The sequence below is a fragment of the Propithecus coquereli genome, unplaced genomic scaffold (assembly GCF_000956105.1).
Source record: "Propithecus coquereli isolate 6110/MARCELLA unplaced genomic scaffold, Pcoq_1.0 Scaffold3, whole genome shotgun sequence".
NCBI lineage: Eukaryota > Metazoa > Chordata > Mammalia > Primates > Indriidae > Propithecus > Propithecus coquereli.
Window position 1 is genome coordinate 1,837,004 of NW_012148618.1, and position 18,242 is coordinate 1,855,245.

Genomic DNA, 18,242 nt, shown 5'->3' on the forward strand with positions numbered 1-18,242 from the left:
CACCTCAGCCTCCCAAAATGCTGGGATTACCAGGCCTGAGCCACCAGGCCTGGGCTACAATTTTACATTTTAATTGCAAATTTAACAAAGAGCTCACAAAATTTCTGAAATTTTAACAATCAGCTATTGTAAGCCAGTACAAATCAACTCCAGCTCACAACTGATGCCAACTATGGGTAAGAGCAAGTTGCCCCAAATGCCTAGATAACACTATTCTCACCTATCTGGTCCAAAGAGCCTACCAGACCTGCCACACCCCAACAAAGAACAAGTATCCAAAGAACACTCCAACAATTTGAAGCCGTCTCTTTCCCTACTGCTATAAGAACAATGGAATCATTCAAGACTTTTTTTTTTTTAATCTTTTTTTGCACAAATGCGAAGGAGTTTGTACCAAGACTTTTCAAACTGGAGATAACTAAATTCACTCAATTGACCTAAACTTAGGGGATTTTTTTCTCTCGGTGTCCAGAAAGTCGGGAATATGTAAGGAAGATTAGCTCAATTATTGAAGATTAAGTACATTTTCAGTGCACTTCTGAGTATAATGTGGGTAAATATGACCCTCACAATACTTCAAAGAAAGGGATCACGGAAGTAGAGTTCATCCAAGCAAATCATGTTGTCCCTCACAGCTCACTTTCTAGATATGCAAAAGTGATTCCTGCTTGCTGTCAAAACAAAAAATAATGAGGATCTGGGGAATGTAGTTCTCATGTGGGAAATGTTTCAGAGTAGAACTCCCAAGAGGGGATTCATTTTCTTCAAATCTCTTGACAGTGTTTTTAAAGACTGGATCAAAGGAGATCTAGCTAATAATGTAACCAATTCAAGATCATAAGTAGAGAAGTCACGCTCCATAAAGAACCTCCAAGGTCAGGGGGTCTCATAGATTCTCAAATCAGTCAATGAGCTGATCCTCTGCAAGATTTTAGTTCCATTCCAAAGCAAGGATTCTGTAATCCATCACCACAAGCCAAAGGGATATTCTGAAGGACCCTTTCCCTACCTGCTCAGCCATTGCACCCAAGATAGACCAGCCTTCTCCAAGATTTTGCTGCTGTGTCCACGTGAGTCCAAGAAGAAAAGTATTCCTAGAGCTGGGTCAATCCACAATAGGAGCAAATACTTAATTTCCAGACTTTAAAAGTTTTAGCAATTTTGTCAAAAACAATATTTAATCTGTCTCTTCCCCCATCTTCTTCCTCAACTCATCCTCCCAGAGTTATTATGTTAGGCCTGTGCATTTTGAATTAAACTAGGCTTTCTCCAGATTTGGGAACTTTCTTCTTTGAATTGAGAAAAAGAATTTTAAACATTCATCCTTTCTTTTATTTTCTTTATTTTTGGGGAGGTGATAAAGCAATATAGATGATGTATCAGATCCAGTGTTACTATGTAAACACAGTAAGAGAGGGGTTCCTTAACCATTCTTTTCCCAGAACACTCTTAGTCAACCTACTTGAAGATTAGAAGGCCTTTGTTGCAAGTTATCTTTTCTTAAGCAAGCTCTTTTTCTTTTAACTTAGAATGAATGCAAAGACACTGGCAGGATAATCAGAGCAAGAAAACCTGGGCTCTGTCTCCCCATTGTGCCCAAACTCTGTTCATTCTCCTTGCTCTGCCTCTCTGCTCAGGCCACCTAATGGCCTAAAAGAACTATGGTCTGAGTCTGGCCCTAAAGACAAACAAGAGTAAACAACTCAATACTGGATCATTCCTCATCTCTCAGCCTTAGTGATTCATATCTGCTCTGAATGGGGATGGCCCAACTCAAAGATGCCCTGTACAAAAACCCCAGCTTAATGCAGACATGCCAGAAAGAGGGCAAACCCCTCTGGGATAATGGGATATTTTACAAAATGAGAAAAGGCACTGCATGCAAAAGGCTCAAAGTGAACTGGCCTCCTAGAGAAGGGGAGCACAGCAAATAGTCCGTCCTATGGTTTCCTATCTGACGCTGTCTCATCCTCCCTTACCTGGCTCTCTCAGTGCTGCCCTCCTTCCTTCCATCCCTAGGAGCCCCTCCATTATATTTCGAGGCCAAAGTCCCTACATTTCATAATTTCCTATTTTAAATGTTGAATCTAGGCAGGGCAAGGTGGCTCATACCTGTAATCCTAGCACTTGAGAAGGCCGAGGCAGGAAAATCTCTTGAGCTCAGGAGTTACAGACCAGCCTGAGCCCTGAGCGAGAGTGAAACCCGGTCTCTACTAAAAATAGAAAAAATTAGCCGGGTGTGCTGGTGCACGACTATAGTCCCAGCTACTCGGGAGGCTGGGGCAGCAGGATCCCAGGAGTTTGAAGTTGCTGTGAACTATGATGACACCACTGCACTTTACCCAGGATGACAAAGTGAGACTCTGTCTCAAAAAAAAAGAAATTGAACCCCCTCCTCCCTCCCCAGCTTTAAGAAAGAAAAAGAAAAGACAGTTCTCTTTTCAAAAGCCATTCTCTCTCTTAGAATGACTCAGTCCTTCTGCAAACATACTCCCTGCCCCTACAGAGCTTCCACCTTCCGGAATTCTCCTCTACCCAGCTCCTCCTCCATATGCCTTCCTGGCAACCCCTTAAACCACCCCAAATCAAAACCACCATTTTCTGCCGACTCTGCCCGGAAAAGGAGCCTCTCTCCCTCACACCTACCCACTGTAAGCACTGTCAGTATCCCTGTCCTGCCAGCCAGGATGCCCAGGGCCAGACAGGCAAGCGGGGTGAGGGTGGAAGGAGCCCTCTCCCAGCAGAGCATTTGGGAAAATGTGCCCAGATTTGCGCATCATAGCCAGGGGAAAACTCAGATTGATGAAGAAAGATAGCATTTTTAATTTGCATAAAGATTTATTATGTATGAACATCCACATAATGATCTTTTTAGTACAATTCTAATATGATTTGATATTCAAAAATCTAGTTTTCATAAAAAATTTTAAAAACATGTCATTTGCCTAAGGTAGAAGTACATTTATAGTATGTATCTCCTCCTCTTCTATCTCTCTGATAGAAAATAAATTTGGTTCATAATTAGTATCATATATGTGCTCTCAAACTTCACCATCTCTTTCTGTTCTAACCAAAGATAGTTACATCCATCCATCCTAAAAGAAATTAAGGTAACTTTCCTTCTGAAAATAAGATAATAAAAATCAAATATAGTCAGCTACTTGTGGACAAAGTCTATAATTAACATTTCTATGGACCCTATACAGTAGGATACATTCAGTATTATCAATAATTACTGGTTATTTTCAAATGCACTTAATTCTTTTTAAATAATAATGGAGATAAAATATGTTTGAGACTGGTGTTTATAAAAGGGAATTTTTCTAATGGCATCCCAGTGTTTATATCTGTTAATGGTCAAGTCTTTGTATAATTAATTTCTTACTAGTTTAATTGTTGCTTCTTAAAAGATACAAAGTAGCAGATACACAAGACGAACAAATTTGGAGATCTAATGCCAAACATGAGGACTACAGTTAATAATATTTTATTATATTCAGAATTTTTGCTAAATGAGTAGCTTTTAGCTGCTCTTGCCACAAAAAAAATGAATAACTATGTGAGATGATGAATATGTTAACTTGCTTCTCTATAGCCACCATTTTACTATCTATATGTATCTCATAACATCATGTTTAAATATACATAATAAAATATATTTTAAAAAACACCAAACAACCACAAAAAAGAATTATAAGATACTTTAAGAGACAGGTAAAAATATCTAAAACACTCTTTTTTGAACAAATCATTCATCAAAGCGAGTTTTTAAGTAACATCTGGCTCAGATGTTCAACACATTTAAAGGGTTTTTGAGAATCCCATTTCTTGGAAGGCAGATATGGTCTTATTAAAATAACAATGTACTAAAGGTCAAATTCTACAATAATCAATGCTGTTATAATCCAAACAAACAAAGCCAGTAAACTACTTAGGTCAACCAATAAATGTAACTAACATACCAGAGCAAATAGAAAACAGGAATGGAGTCTTAGACTTTGTTTACACTAAGCAGAAGCTCGCATTGCTTGAAGTTCAAGGCTAATCCCTTGTCCTACAGTCCTGACTATGTGCCACAAGTCCTGAGGGGTGTGACTGTGCAGGGAAACATCATGCAGGATTAATAGGAGTTGGTACTATCTACTTAGCCAATCAGCCAGCAAATATTTATTAAGTTACCGTTGCCAAGCTCTGGGGCAATTGCTGCAGACACATCACAGAACAAAGTAGACTTGATTTTTGCTCTGAAGGATCTCGTAACTTAGTAGAAGAAACCAATAAGCATTTAAGCAAATAACTCTTATAACATTGTACTACAATTGTCTTTTATAATATAAGCTCTTATTTCCCAAAAGATTGTCTTCTAGAGGAGGAGAACTCTTCCCAAAGGAGGTGACAGACAAAGTAAATCCTGAAGAATGAGGATAAATTAGATGAATCAGGATATTTCTAGGTCCAGAAGGAAGGAGGGCATTGGTGCTCTGGGGAAACTGAAAGAAAGAAGACTATAGAAATACACAAGGGCCAGATCACAGAGGTTCTTGTAGATCATGGGAGAAGACATTTCAAAGATAGTAAATCCGAAACCAACAAGAGGGATGGTAATCATGGAGTAATTGTTCAACACCACTCCATACTACCAAAGTCCATTTCTCTGTGGTCCACCTTTGGAGCACAGACCTTCATATGCGCTTAACTATTAATATTGTTGGGACACAACTCTGTGCCTTGACTTCCAACACACGTATGCGGCATCTCCCACTGAAGGAGCATTTCAGGGCACCTGGCAACTAATCAGCCTCTGAGGTTGTCTTGACAAGCAAACCCAGATGATTGATGGCAAATGCCTTTCACTTAAAATAAAGAAGTCTTCTGTTTACCTCCCAGACTCTACTCATTAGATGAAAGAAAGCATTCTCTTATCACCTCCCCATGTTGTTTTTTCCCTTGTCAGACTTCACTACTCATCTTAGCAGACTACAAAAAGACATGAGAAAGACCAAAAACACATCCCTGGACACCGTGGTAACAGAATTCATTCTCCTGGGCTTGGCCCACCCCCCAAATCTAAGAATCCTCCTCTTCCTGGTCTTCTTCACCATTTACATCCTGACTCAGCTGGGGAACCTGCTCATCCTGCTCACCGTGTGGGCCGATCCGAAGCTCCACACTCGCCCTATGTACATTTTTCTGGGCGTGCTCTCGTTCCTGGACATGTGGCTCTCCTCAGTCATCGTTCCTCAGCTTATTTTGAATTTTACTCCTGCCAGCAAGGCGATCCCATTTGGTGGCTGTGTGGCTCAGCTGTATGCCTTTCACTTCCTGGGCAGCACCCAGTGCTTCCTCTACACCTTGATGGCCTATGACAGGTACCTGGCAATATGCCAGCCCCTGCGCTACCCCATGCTCATGAATGGGAGGTTATGCACAGTCCTTGTGGCTGGAGCTTGGGTGGCTGGCTCCATCCATGGGTCTATCCAGGCCACCCTGACCTTCCGCTTGCCCTACTGTGGGCCCAACCAGGTGGATCATTTTTTCTGTGACATCCCTGCAGTGTTGAGACTGGCCTGTGCCGACACAACTATCAATGAGCTTGTGACCTTTGTGGACATTGGAGTAGTGGCTGCCAGTTGCTTCATGTTAATTCTGCTCTCCTATGCCAACATAGTCCATGCCATCCTGCAGATACGCACCGCTGATGGGAGGCGCCGCGCCTTCTCCACCTGTGGCTCCCACCTAACCGTCGTCACAGTCTACTACATCCCCTGTATTTTCATCTACCTCAGGCCAGGTTCCAAGAGTCCCCTGGATGGGGCAGTGGCTGTGTTTTACACTGTGGTCACTCCATTACTGAACCCCCTCATCTACACGCTGAGGAACCAGGAAGTGAAGTCTGCTCTAAAGAGGATAACAGCAGGTCGAGGGCCTGTGAATGAAAATAAGTAACTACATCTACACCATCACTACCACCCTTTTCTGCTATTGCTGCATGTGACAAATGTTCAATGAATAGATGTTGATTTAAGCTGAATTGAATGTAATTCTACTAGGAAGAAGTTTCTGGTGCTATATTCAACCTCAAAAAATTGTCCATAGCTACACTTTTCTGACCCATCTCTCAAGAGAAAGCATGTTCTACACATATGTTGACTCTGAGGAATGAATGCCTTATCTGGGAGGAGGGAGAATTATTCCAGGCAAATTTGGGGGAAACCAACATAATACTGCCCCATTGCCCTACATCCACTTGCTTCACTCCTAATTTCCCAAGCCTGTAGATATTCAGGATTGCTTTTCTCACATCAAGGCAAATCCATCCTCCCAAGCACTTAGTGTATTCTCTGTATGTATCATCTCTGTTTTCTTCCAGCCTCTCACTCTCCTCCACGTAGTAATTTACCAAATTCTGTTCATTCTGCCTCAGAAATGTCTCTCTGGCTTCTAAAGTGGTCTCCTTGTCATCCCTACCCTCATCCATACCATGACCAGAGTTTTCTTTCTGAAACATACAACTAAATATTCCATTCCTCTCCTTATAAATACTCACTGACTCGCCACTGTATACAGATAAAGCCATATCTCTTAGCTTGGAATTCAAAGCCCCCCACAGTCTGACTCCAACATACCTCATCTGCCAAAATATCTCTACCTCCCTTTTCTTTCCCAGCCCCATTAATTTACCTGCCATTCCTTAAACATCCTCTATACTTCCCTGCCTTTAGCCTTTGTTTGAGTTATTCTCATATCTGGAATATCTTTCCTCCTCCATATCAGTAAACTGGTGTTTTACGCTTACTTGAAGGCCCAGGAAAAAATCTTTATTCCTACAACAAGTTTTCTCTGATTCTCCCAGTCATAATTTATATCTTTCTCCCTAGATTCCTATAGTCTTTTGAATTTTATAATAGCACTTATCATAGGCTGGAGTGTATTATAGCTTAGATTGGAGTTTCTGGAGAAAGGAAAGCATGTTTTATTGGTGTTCGTGTTGCAGCGCCCTTTTCCCCAATACGTAACTAGTAGCCACTTGTAGTGGAGATGGCTAACTGTCCACCAAAATCCATTCTCTCCTTCCCTAGTTAGAGAGCTGTAGCTGGAATGTGGCTGCTCCTCTGTGGACAAGAATTGAATAAATTAACACTTGTAAGCCTTAAACTTGGTAGGCATTCAATAAATGATAATAACATCATTATTCTTATTGTATTATTAGTAGTAGCATAAATATCTAAAGAGTCTACAAAGTATGTGTCAGAAATTTAAGAACAGGGGTCACAGACTGAGATTGCCCGGCCTGGAGGGCCGTAAAACTAGAAAAATTCTCTGATAAAAGGGTAGATATAAATATCCTTATTTTATAGACAAGGAAACTAAGCTCAGAGAGTTTATTTAGAATTTAGCACAAAGATCACACATCCAGTGGATGGAAGAATCAGGATTTAAATCCACTGTCTTTCTTTAAAACCTGTGCTCTTTCCACTACACTATATCATGGTGTCTCTCTAACGGACATACTAGGAGTCAGTTAGGGAATATTGTTTACAGGCAGGTGCATTTACCAGGTAAAACACTGGGTCCCTCCAGTAAAGCCTTTCTCTTTATATCAGCAACATGATGGCCATATATCTTTCTGTCTTTTTTTTCTTTTTTTTTTTTTTTGTCCCAAAATCTTGTCTTTTCTTTTAAAGCAAGAAACAGAATGCGAGTAATCAGAAATCCCTACAGGAGGCAGAGTGAGTCTTTCTACTGGAGTTGACCAACCAAACCAACAAGATACATTTTTAATAAATTGGTTTATCAGTCACGAAAGGACTGGAAGAAACAGAGATGGAGACCTACCAAGTCACCATAATAGTACAGCACACAATTTGGGCCAAATGATGTCTTAATCTCATGGGAACAAAAAAATACCCCAGTCACCCGGGCTGCCCTATGTCCTCATTCACTCCCAGATTCTGACCAGTCCCAGTCTTCAAGAGGCCCCGCTCCACAGCAGATCCTGTTTGCCTAGGCCACCTGGCTGTCATGAGTTTATATATTTTTTTTATTTTCCACATGTAAACATGCAATAGACTTTATTATTTAAGCTAATCTTAATGTATCTCTGTTCCTTGCCACCTAAAAACAAATCAAAACAATCAATAACCACAACAATCTTGATTAATGTGTTCATTTGGAGATGATCTCCCAGGATCATGCAGAAGAGAACAAGAGAAAAAAATTGAGTTTCCCAAATTACTGCTTGGTATAAACATAATATCTGGGTACATGGCTCAATATAATATTGCATTTCTTACTGAAATGATGCTTCCTGGAATATTAGAAGCACCAAAACATAAGAAAAGACCAAGACGTGAAGAGGAAATACCAACATTTTTGCTTGGCTCCGTCTACCCACCTGCAGCAGTCTTGCATCCACACATGTTGTACAATGAGTGTGGTTGACTGTCTGCCATCACAGTTCAAATTATGCTGCAGGATATGTAGCAACCCTCTTTAAATCAGTCCCAGAGCAATCCTGCTTTCCAACTTAATTCCAGGCTATTTGCAAACTAGTCTACAACCAGGAACAGATCACAATCAAAATTATGAGCTCAGTTTCTCGGAAGGTCAAATCTCAAACTTAGCTTGCAATTCCCGAAGCAAGTTATAAGAATGAGTATGGGCTGTGGTTCTGCACGAAAGCCACATACACCTTTTCGACCATTTCTCATCATAGATTAGTCACAAACACATTTCATGCTTCCCCCGATCAGCTCTGTTCACCTGTGGGCCAAATTTGGCCCATCCCTTTTTTTGCACAGCCTACAAGCTAAGAACAGTTTTTATATTTTTTAAGTAATTGGAAAAAAAGCAAAACAAGAATAATTTTTTATGATACATGAAAATTATATGAAATTCAAGTTTCAGTGCCTATAAATAAAGGTTTATTATAATATAGTCATGTCCATTAGTGCATGTATTGTTTATGGCTACTTTCACAGTGGCAGAGTTGGGTAGCTGCAACAAAGACTCTATGGTCCTCAAGGCCAAAAATATTTATTATCTGGCCCTTTTGAGAGAAAGTTTGCTAACCTCTGCTCAAGACATTTTAACACAAAGGTGGTTTGGGAGACCTCCACAAAAGTTTGGGGGAAAAAATAATAAAACTAGACCACGTTCAAGGTGTCCTCTCAAGACACAGACTACCTTTAGACATTTGAAAAAATTTTGGAAAAAGAATTCAGACAAACCAAAAATAAAACTAGAAGAAAAGAAGTCAGACCAAATTCAAAGTATTCAAAGAAACAGGACCAAGCAATACTAAGAACAATCACTGCTCAGGGAGTATGACTTAAAATACTGTAGATGACAATTGGATTGGGTGACATCTAGTGTCCCTCTAACCCTGAAATTCCATATTTCTTCTAGTCTATGAGCATCTTCTTAGCATCTTAGCAATTCAAAGAAATCTGAATTTCATAAAATGCGAATGCAGCAATAAGAAAATATCTCTTGACTAGTAACAACCACATTAGCTTTTTCTTCTTTTTTTCCTCAAATTTGTTTTGGAAGAGAAAGAAAATCACAGATCTGAAGTCATCAACAAGCCCTGTTAAGCCCCACAGACTCTGTCCCACCTGATGTTACAAAATAGGAAAAAGTTAGAAATTAAGGGAGTCTCCTGGGAAACAGATTATGAATATTGGCTTTGCTTTATCACAGGGGGCTAGTACAATATTCCCCGAGCTAAAGATCTCACACACCATAATTGACTCTGAGAAAAATAAAAGAAGGAGTAAAACACAGGAGAGCCCAACTTTAGCAGTTACCTTCAGTAAGAGCCACAACTCTTTCCCCAGTTCATAAGGAAACTGGAAGAGAATATCCACAAATAAACAGGCAAACAATAATTCAGGTTTCAGTAGTTTGGTTCTTTGCTTTGATCCAGCCAGAACTGATTAATTGGGTCTTCTGCCATGAGCTCTTCACAATCACTCTGCTGACCCTGTGAGATATTAAAATCTCTCTAGGAACAGATTTGTGTCCTTTCTCTCAGATTGCAGAAGGATTTTCAGTGGATGCTGACACCTGCAGGTGATGGTAATTCTCTCTCCCACCCCAAATAGCACCTGCCACTGTCCTAATCCCATTTTCCAGAGTTAAATATGACCTACGAGACTGGATCAGTGATGTGGAGAGGTGCTGAAAAGAGAGGAAGATAGTCCCAAATACAGATGACCACAAAGTAAGTTGCAGATGCAGATAAATGTTGGGTCCAAATACTGTGTAAGGGGGTTTCTCCACTTTCAATCACTTCATCTTTCAATATCTTTCCTTGTTTAATTACTCAAGATTGTTCTCTTTCTAGGCCGGGCACGGTGGCTCACGCCTGTAATCCTAGCTCTCTGGGAGGCCGAGGCGGGCGGATTGTTTGAGCTCAGGAGTTCGAAACCAGCCTGAGCAAGAGCGAGACCCCGTCTCTACTAAAAATAGAAAGAAATTAATTGGACAACTAAAAATATATAGAAAAAATTAGCCGGGCATGGTGGCACATGCCTGTAGTCCCAGCTACTCGGGAGGCTGAGGCAGGAGGATCGCTTGAGCCCAGGAGTTTAAGGTTGCTGTGAACTAGGATGACACCACGGCACTCTAGCCCAGACAACACAGTGAGACTCTGTCTCAAAAAAAAAAAAAAGATTATTCTCTTTCTGCTCTCACAAAAATTTTCTTTACTGTTCTGCTAATCTCACTATCCAACTACCATTTATCTTCTTTATATTGAGGTAATCCTATCTCCCCAGGCCTTTAATTGGCTACATTTTTCTCCAAAGTTATTCTTCATCAGAGGTTCATTCACTGCCTGCCTTTAATTCCAACCAGAGAAGATAAGAGCATCTTGGGGTTCTGCGGTGGTGCCACCTTTGCTCCATTCTGTTTGATCTTTGCCAGGTCCCTTCTCCCTGTAAGACAAGTTCTCTACCCAAAATTTGGAAATTGGATGTAAGTAAAGCTGAAATCTGATTTCTCTGTTGGTGAATGTTTTAAACAGGCAATTTAAACTCATTGCTAATAACGGTTCCATATTTTAATTGAAATTGTTAGTCTCATGTTTCAGATTTAGTAACTCAAACTTTTCTCATTGTATATATGTATATATTCATTTCAGTGTGATTCGTCTGTAAATTATTTTCTGTTTTACATGTCTTATTGTGAAATTTAGAAAAGGGCAACAGATTATATAAGCTTTCTAAATATTTGAGACGATTTTGTAAATAGAAAAAGGAAGTGTGCTTTGAGTTGATTTTCAGAAAATAATGAACTTTTTGAAGTTTTCTTCATGGCCATTTGGGAGATGGGTGACAAGACTTAGGGATGTATTTTGGGACCAGAATTAAGTAAAATTCATTTGCTGAAATGGGAATAAGCCTATGATCTTTGCTTCATTAGAAAAGGTGTCTAATCCTCTTGGTAAATCAGTCACTAACCATTTTTAATGATCAAAATTATAGACTTACATTCAGTTTGTGGTCTACTAATGATTCCCGTATCTTTTTCAAACATATTTGTACTAGGTGACCTTTTATATTTGATGTCAGATCAGAATCCAAAAACACATTGCATCAATATCTTCATAGTCCAAATCTCTGTAAAATGAAGCCCCCGGGTATTGGTCCACCTTTTAAGAAATGCTCAATGTGATAGAATGTCAGACAGTGAAAGAAGTTGGGCAATTTCATGAATTCATGATAACAAAATTTGACTCTTCTTTGATTTTAGAACTTTAACTCCATTCATCTACGTTTTGAAATAGGGTAGCAATATCAGTTTAGAATCCTTGACAGAATGAACCATCATACTTTTTTTTTTGGACAGAGTCTCACTCTGTCACCCCAGGTAGAGTGCAGTGGCATCATGATAGCTCACTGCAACCTCAAACTCTTAGGCTCAAGCAATCTCCTGCCTCAGGCTCCCGGGTAGATGGGACTACAGGCATGAGCCACCGTGCTGGTCTCTGTGATTTTAATTTGCATGTCCCTGATGATTAGTGATGTTGAACATTTGTTGATTTATATGTCTGCTTTGGAGAAATATCTATTCAAGTCTTTTGCCCATTTTTTAACTGTGTTATTTGTTTTCTTGCTATTGTGTTGAGTTCCTCATATATTTTGGATATTAACCCCTTATCAGACATATCATTTGCAGATATTTTCTCCCAGTCTGTGGGCTGTTTCTTCACTCTATTAATTGCTTCCTTTCCCATACATAAACTTTTTAGTTTGATGCAATCCCATTTGTCTATTTTTGCTTTTTTTACCTGTGTTTTTGTGGTCTCATCCAAAAAGTCATCACCCAGACCAATGTGATGGAACTTTTCTCCTATGTTTTCTTCTAGTAGTTTTATAGTTTCAGGTCTTGTATTTAAGTCCTTAATCCATTCCGAGTTGAATTTTCCATATGCTATGAGATAAGAGTCCAGTTTCATCCTTTTGCATATGGATATCTAGTTTTCCCAACATCATTTATTGATGAAATGGTCCTTTCCTCATTGTAGAACCACAAAAGACACCAAATAGCCAAAGAAATCTTGCACAGAAACAACAAAGCTGCAGGCATCACACTACCTGATTTTAAAATGTATTACAAAACTATAGCAATCAAAACAGCATGGTACTGGCACAAAAACAGAGACATCGATCAATGGAACAGGATAGAGAGCCCAGAAATTAACTCACCCATTTAAAGTCAATTGATTTTCAATAAAGATGCCAAACCATGAGTTTAGATATCTGAAAATCATGAAACTAGAAGGAATTTTAAAAGTTCATTATTGGCCATGCATCGTGGTTCATGCCTATAATCCTAGTACTCTGAGAGGCTGAGGCAGAAGATTGCTTGAGCTCAGGAGTTCAAGACAAGCCTGAGCAAGAGCAAGACCCCATCTCTACCAAAAATAAAAAAAACTAGCAGGGAATGGTGGCAGGCACCTGTAGTCCTAGCTACTCAGGAAGTTGAGGCAGGAGGATTGCTTGAGCCCAAAAGTTTGAGGTTGATGTGAGCTACGCTGATGGCATGGCACTCTACCCGGGGCGACAGAGTGAGACTCTGCCTCAAAAAAAAAAAAGTTCATTATCTCATCTTTTTTCTTCAGATGAGGAAACACCAATCAAGCAGTTGGACTAATACGTAAAATAATTCTTCTGCACCGAGAGCCATTTGCTTTACTGTAGCCATCCTCTCATCCTGTTCCTCTCATCCTTTCTAATATCCTTGCTTTTTCTTTAATCTCTGACTTCTCACTACAGCCATCCCTCTTTTCTTCCTCCTCTCCTCTCTTCCTTTACTGTGTGCTAAGGCTAAATGATTACATATAAAGTGACTGAAATACAGAGCACCAAGTACCAACCACAGTGCGTGGTGGTGTTAGTCCTCACTTTACTTATACACTTACAGCCTCCTAGGCATTCTCTTCCTGTGATTTGTTAAGAATTTGTAAAGTAGATCTATACAGCATGAAGCACTGTCACACACAACTAGCCATTTAATCAAAATTCTATTTCATTCTCTGTACAGCAAAGGAGCTAAAAGAGCTCCCTCATTTTCTTTCTACGTAGCCCCACTCTGTATAAGTTTATGTCCTGGCAGACATGAGAATGAGCCAGTGGCCTCTGGAAGATTCTGAACTTGCAGAGCATCTAATGAACAAATACCCTTTCCCTTACATGTCATGTTTCCAGGAACCCCTGGCCTGTGCTAATACAACAGTCAATGATTATTTTCGAAAGATTATTGGAAAAATTGCTCTGGGTGCAAACCCCTAGGAGCAAACTTTTTCTCTAAAGGTTCAGAGAGTTTAGGTTTTTCAGGCCAAACGCAACTACTCATCTCTGCCATCATGGCATCAAAGCAGCGATAGACATTGTGTAAGTAAATGAGCATGGCTGTGTTCCAATAAAATTTTACTTACAAAACACCTGCCAGAGAACATAGTTTCTCCCTGTTTGTCATCTTTCCACATAAGAGAGAAACTTCTCTGCCACTTCCCCTAGTTTTTACAATCGTCTTCACTTTCCTCTCACCTCTATGCCAATTCCTGTTTTGTCTATTCTCTAGGTAAGATCTCTTTGGGAGATGCAAAGAGGTAACAGCACAGTGCTGACTGAGTTCATCCTCACAGGAATTCCCTACCCACTCAGGCTAAGGACATTCCTTTTTGTGTTCTTTTTGCTCATCTACATCCTCACTCAGCTGGGGAACCTGCTTATTCTAATCACCGTCTGGGCAGACCCGAAGCTCCATGCCCGCCCCATGTACATCTTTCTTGGTGTTCTCTCCATCATTGACATGGGCATCTCCTCCATCATTGTCCCTCGCCTCGCGATGACCTTCACTTCAGGCATCAAACCCATCCCCTTTGGTGGCTGTGCTGCTCAGCTCTATTTCTATCACTTTTTGGGCAGCACCCAGTGCTTCCTCTACACACTGATGGCCTACGACAGATACCTGGCAATATGTCGGCCCTTGCACTACCCTGTGCTCATGACTGTGAAGTTGAGTGCCTTGCTGGTGGCTGGAGCTTGGCTGGCAGGGTCCATGCATGGGGCTCTCCAGGCCATCCTGACCTTCCGCCTGTCCTACTGTGGGCCCAACAAGGTAGATTACTTCTTCTGTGACATCCCTGCGGTTTTGAAGCTGGCCTGTGCTGACACAACAGTCAACGAGCTGGTGACCTTTGTGGACATTGGGGTAGTGGTTGCCAGTTGCTTCTTGCTGATCCTCCTCTCCTACATACAGATCATTCAGACCATCCTGAGGATCCGTACAGCTGATGGGCGGCGCCGGGCCTTTTCAACCTGTGGAGCCCATGTAACCGTAGTCGCCGTGTACTATGTGCCCTGTGCCTTCATCTACCTAAGGCCTGAAACCAACAGCCCCCTGGATGGCGCAGCTGCCCTATTCCCGACAGCCATCACTCCTTTCCTCAACCCCCTTATCTACACTCTGCGGAACCAAGAGGTGAAGCTGGCCCTGAGGAGAATGGTAGGAGGCCCAGGGACTAAGAGTGAGGTTTAAAAGTGTCTGTCTTTCACTGGGGAAGCCTTCACAGGTAGAATTTATTATAATGTTTAGGTTTCAGTGGGATTTTTTTCCTCTTGCTTTTTCCCTTTTATATATCCTTGTGATGTCAATACAACAAGATCATCATGGAGTACTATTCAGCTTTAAGAAACAATGGTGATATAGCACCTCTTGTATACTCCTGGATAGAGCTGGAATGCATTCTACTAAGTGAGGTATCCCAAGAATGGAAAGACAAGCACCACATGTACTCACCATCAAATTGGTATTAACTGATCAACACATAAGTGCACATATAGGAATAACATCTATTGGATGTTGGGCAGGGGGGAGGGGGGAGGAGGGAGGAGGGGACGGATATATGCATACACAAAGAGTGCAATGCACACCACCCGAAGGATGAACATATTTGAAACTCGGACTTGGTGGGGGCGCGGCAAGGGCAACATACGTAACCTAAACATCTGTACCCCCATAATATGCTGAAATAAAAAAAAAAAAAGATCAAACAGTTTAAAGTAAAATACCACTTTCTCATAGTTTCTTAGTATCCCCTCCAGACAAACAGCTCTCAGCTGCTACAAGCCTCTAGGCTATGTTGGCCAAGCCCTCGTGAGATGGACTATTGTTCTCTTGATGGGGGAATGTTCTTCAGTTCTGTTCCAATTGGATATATACCTCGGGAGCTAGTGCTAGATGTAAAATTGTTGTGTGCATCTTAACAGGCCTGGTTCTGAAGACTTCCTGAGGCCAGCATGGGTTGTGAAGAGGAACTAAAGTGCTTACTCTATCTTGTCTGCTGAAGGAGTAAGCCTTCTCTTAAATTGATGCTTTTATAAACTAAACCGAATTAAACAATCCAGAAGAAAAGATGCAGTAAAGTCTTTTGAAATGTTTCAATGATGAAGTCCCCCACACCAAAAAGTAAAGCTCAATATGAAATTTTCCATTGAGAGATTATAAGGCAATTGAACAGAGCACCAGCAAGATTTATTCAAGTTAGCATTTCATAACAATTTAGATTTGTGAGGTTGACAAGCTTTCATTGAGTTGGCCAGGCCCTAACAAATGTGGACAAACTTGGTGCAATATCTCTGGTTTCAACCCCTTGGCATCTCCAATCTCATTCTGTTACAGTTCTCTCTCATTCTCCAGCTTTTTAAATTGGATGGTTTCTTTATGTATGTGGTGAAATTGTGTTATCTACAAAGCAAAGTCTCTCTGTCATGGCAGATAGTCAGGTTTGATCATGTGAATGTTCATCCCTAAGTGACTCACAAGTTCATCTAATTTATGGAGACAGAAAACTAACCATTCTCCCTTGGATGAAGCTGACCCACACGATTTCTCAGTATTTTGTTCAGGAAACAGACAATATACTCAGTATCAACATCCTCAAACTATACTATTACTTATGAAATATCTTAATCTTTGCAAATATTTAACATATAAAATGGTTGAATAATGAATTATAAAAATAAGCTTAAATCCATAGCTCATGAACCAAAAACATTTTCAAAGGCTATTATGCATATCATTCTTTTTCCAGTGCTTAGCATAATTGCTATTCTAGCTATTACCTTAACAATTAATAAAATAATGTTAAAATGATCCATAGATATATGATAAAATAAAAAAGATTAATATAGAATAATTCTGAAGCAAACATCTGTTTAAAAAGTGAATTGGGCGGGCACACAAGTATAAACCTGACCCCAATATAGGATTAACCCATTAATGCAATTTAGGTTTAAATCATAAAGAAATCAAATAAAAGCAATAAGCTGTAGATAAAGTTACTCCTTTTTTCTAGTACTCCCTTATTAAATTTGTATTAAGCATCATATTAATGTTTTTGTTTATTTTTTTCATATTAACGTTTTAAATAGAGTTTTGGATATCTTCCTTAAAATTACAAAGATTGCTTCATTAGGGTGATAAAACATCTTTTAAGTCTTTATGTAAAAATGTTGTTCAATGCATCTTGAGTTATTCAGTCAACAAACATCTACTGAGTGATTATCACGTGTTTGGTACTGGTCTTGGCACTGGGAGTTCAGTAGTAAGTACAAAGAACTGATTCCTGCTATTGTTCAGTGTACAATTTATGAGAAAAGACAGATAATTCATAAATAATAAACAAACAAGAAAAATACTAGGTAACAAGGCATGCTATGAAGAAAAGGAAATAGGAATGCACCAAGATGCTTTCAGCAGCAAGTAATAAAAAACACAATTCAAAAACTAATTTTTTTTAATGAGAGTCAATTAACTTATGTTCAGCTGCAAAAATAAGGCAATGATCAGGCAGGGTTCAATCAGGGCTCTTGCTTCACTTCTGCGGTTCTCTTGACTTTGCCCCCTCTGTGTTGGTTATAACCTCGATCTTGTAGTCAAATGACTCTAGCACTTTAAGACTCCAAATCTGCATAGGATGTCTTCCAGGGACTCTTTTTCAACAGCAGAGAAACATTCTTGTCACAGGATGAAAGATCAGCCATGATGAAATTACATGATCTTGGATTTTTTAAAAATAATCTCGTGATAAGATACCATGGCACATTCATCAGGATGGCTACAATCAAAAAAAAAAAAGGCAGAAAATAACAAGTTTTGGCAAGGATGTGGAGAAACTGAAACCCTTGTTCACTATTAGTGAGAATGTCCCCTGGTACAGCCACTATGGAAAACAGTATGATAATTCCTCAAAAGTTGAAAATAGAATTACAATATGATCTAGCAACTCCAATTCTAGGTATATACCCAAAAGAATTGAAAGCAAAGTCTCAAAGCAATGCTTGTACACCCATGTTCATGGCAGCATTAGTCAAAAGGTAGAAGCAACCCAAGTGTCCATAAACAGAGGAATGAATAAACAAAATGTGACATATATATACAGTGAAGTATTACTCAGCTTTAAAAAGGCAGGAAATTCTGCTACAACATGGATGAACCTTGAAGTTCGCATTATGCTAAGTGAAATAAGCCAGTCACAAAAAGACAAATACTGCATGATTCCATTTATATGAGGTACCCAGAGCAGTCAGTTTCATAGAAACAGAAAATAGAATGGTGATTACCAGGAACTGGAGGGAGGGAGGAATGGAGAGTTGTTGTTTAATGGGTATAGAGTTTCAGTTTTGCAAGATGAAAAGAGTTCTAAAGATCGGTTGCACAGCAATGTG

The 18,242-nt window shown here is 39.9% G+C and overlaps 2 protein-coding genes across 2 annotated transcripts; both read left to right on the plus strand.

Annotated features, from left to right (window-relative positions):
- Nucleotides 1-4,989: 4,989 nt before the first annotated feature.
- On the plus strand, nucleotides 4,990-5,946 carry LOC105814179 (olfactory receptor 10G2-like). The gene has a single exon (XM_012649082.1). It carries the CDS (start codon nucleotides 4,990-4,992, stop codon nucleotides 5,944-5,946), a length of 957 nt encoding a protein of 318 aa, XP_012504536.1.
- An 8,163-nt stretch (nucleotides 5,947-14,109) lies between these two features.
- Nucleotides 14,110-15,051, plus strand: LOC105814340 (olfactory receptor 10G3). Its single transcript, XM_012649269.1, has one exon. It carries the CDS (start codon nucleotides 14,110-14,112, stop codon nucleotides 15,049-15,051), a length of 942 nt encoding a protein of 313 aa, XP_012504723.1.
- Nucleotides 15,052-18,242: the final 3,191 nt, after the last annotated feature.

Bases quoted from the DNA above. Each gene is read 5' to 3' on its own strand.
- LOC105814179 (XM_012649082.1), top strand. From the start codon at position 4,990: ATGAGAAAGACCAAAAACACATCCCTGGACACCGTGGTAACAGAATTC.
- LOC105814340 (XM_012649269.1), top strand. From the start codon at position 14,110: ATGCAAAGAGGTAACAGCACAGTGCTGACTGAGTTCATCCTCACAGGA.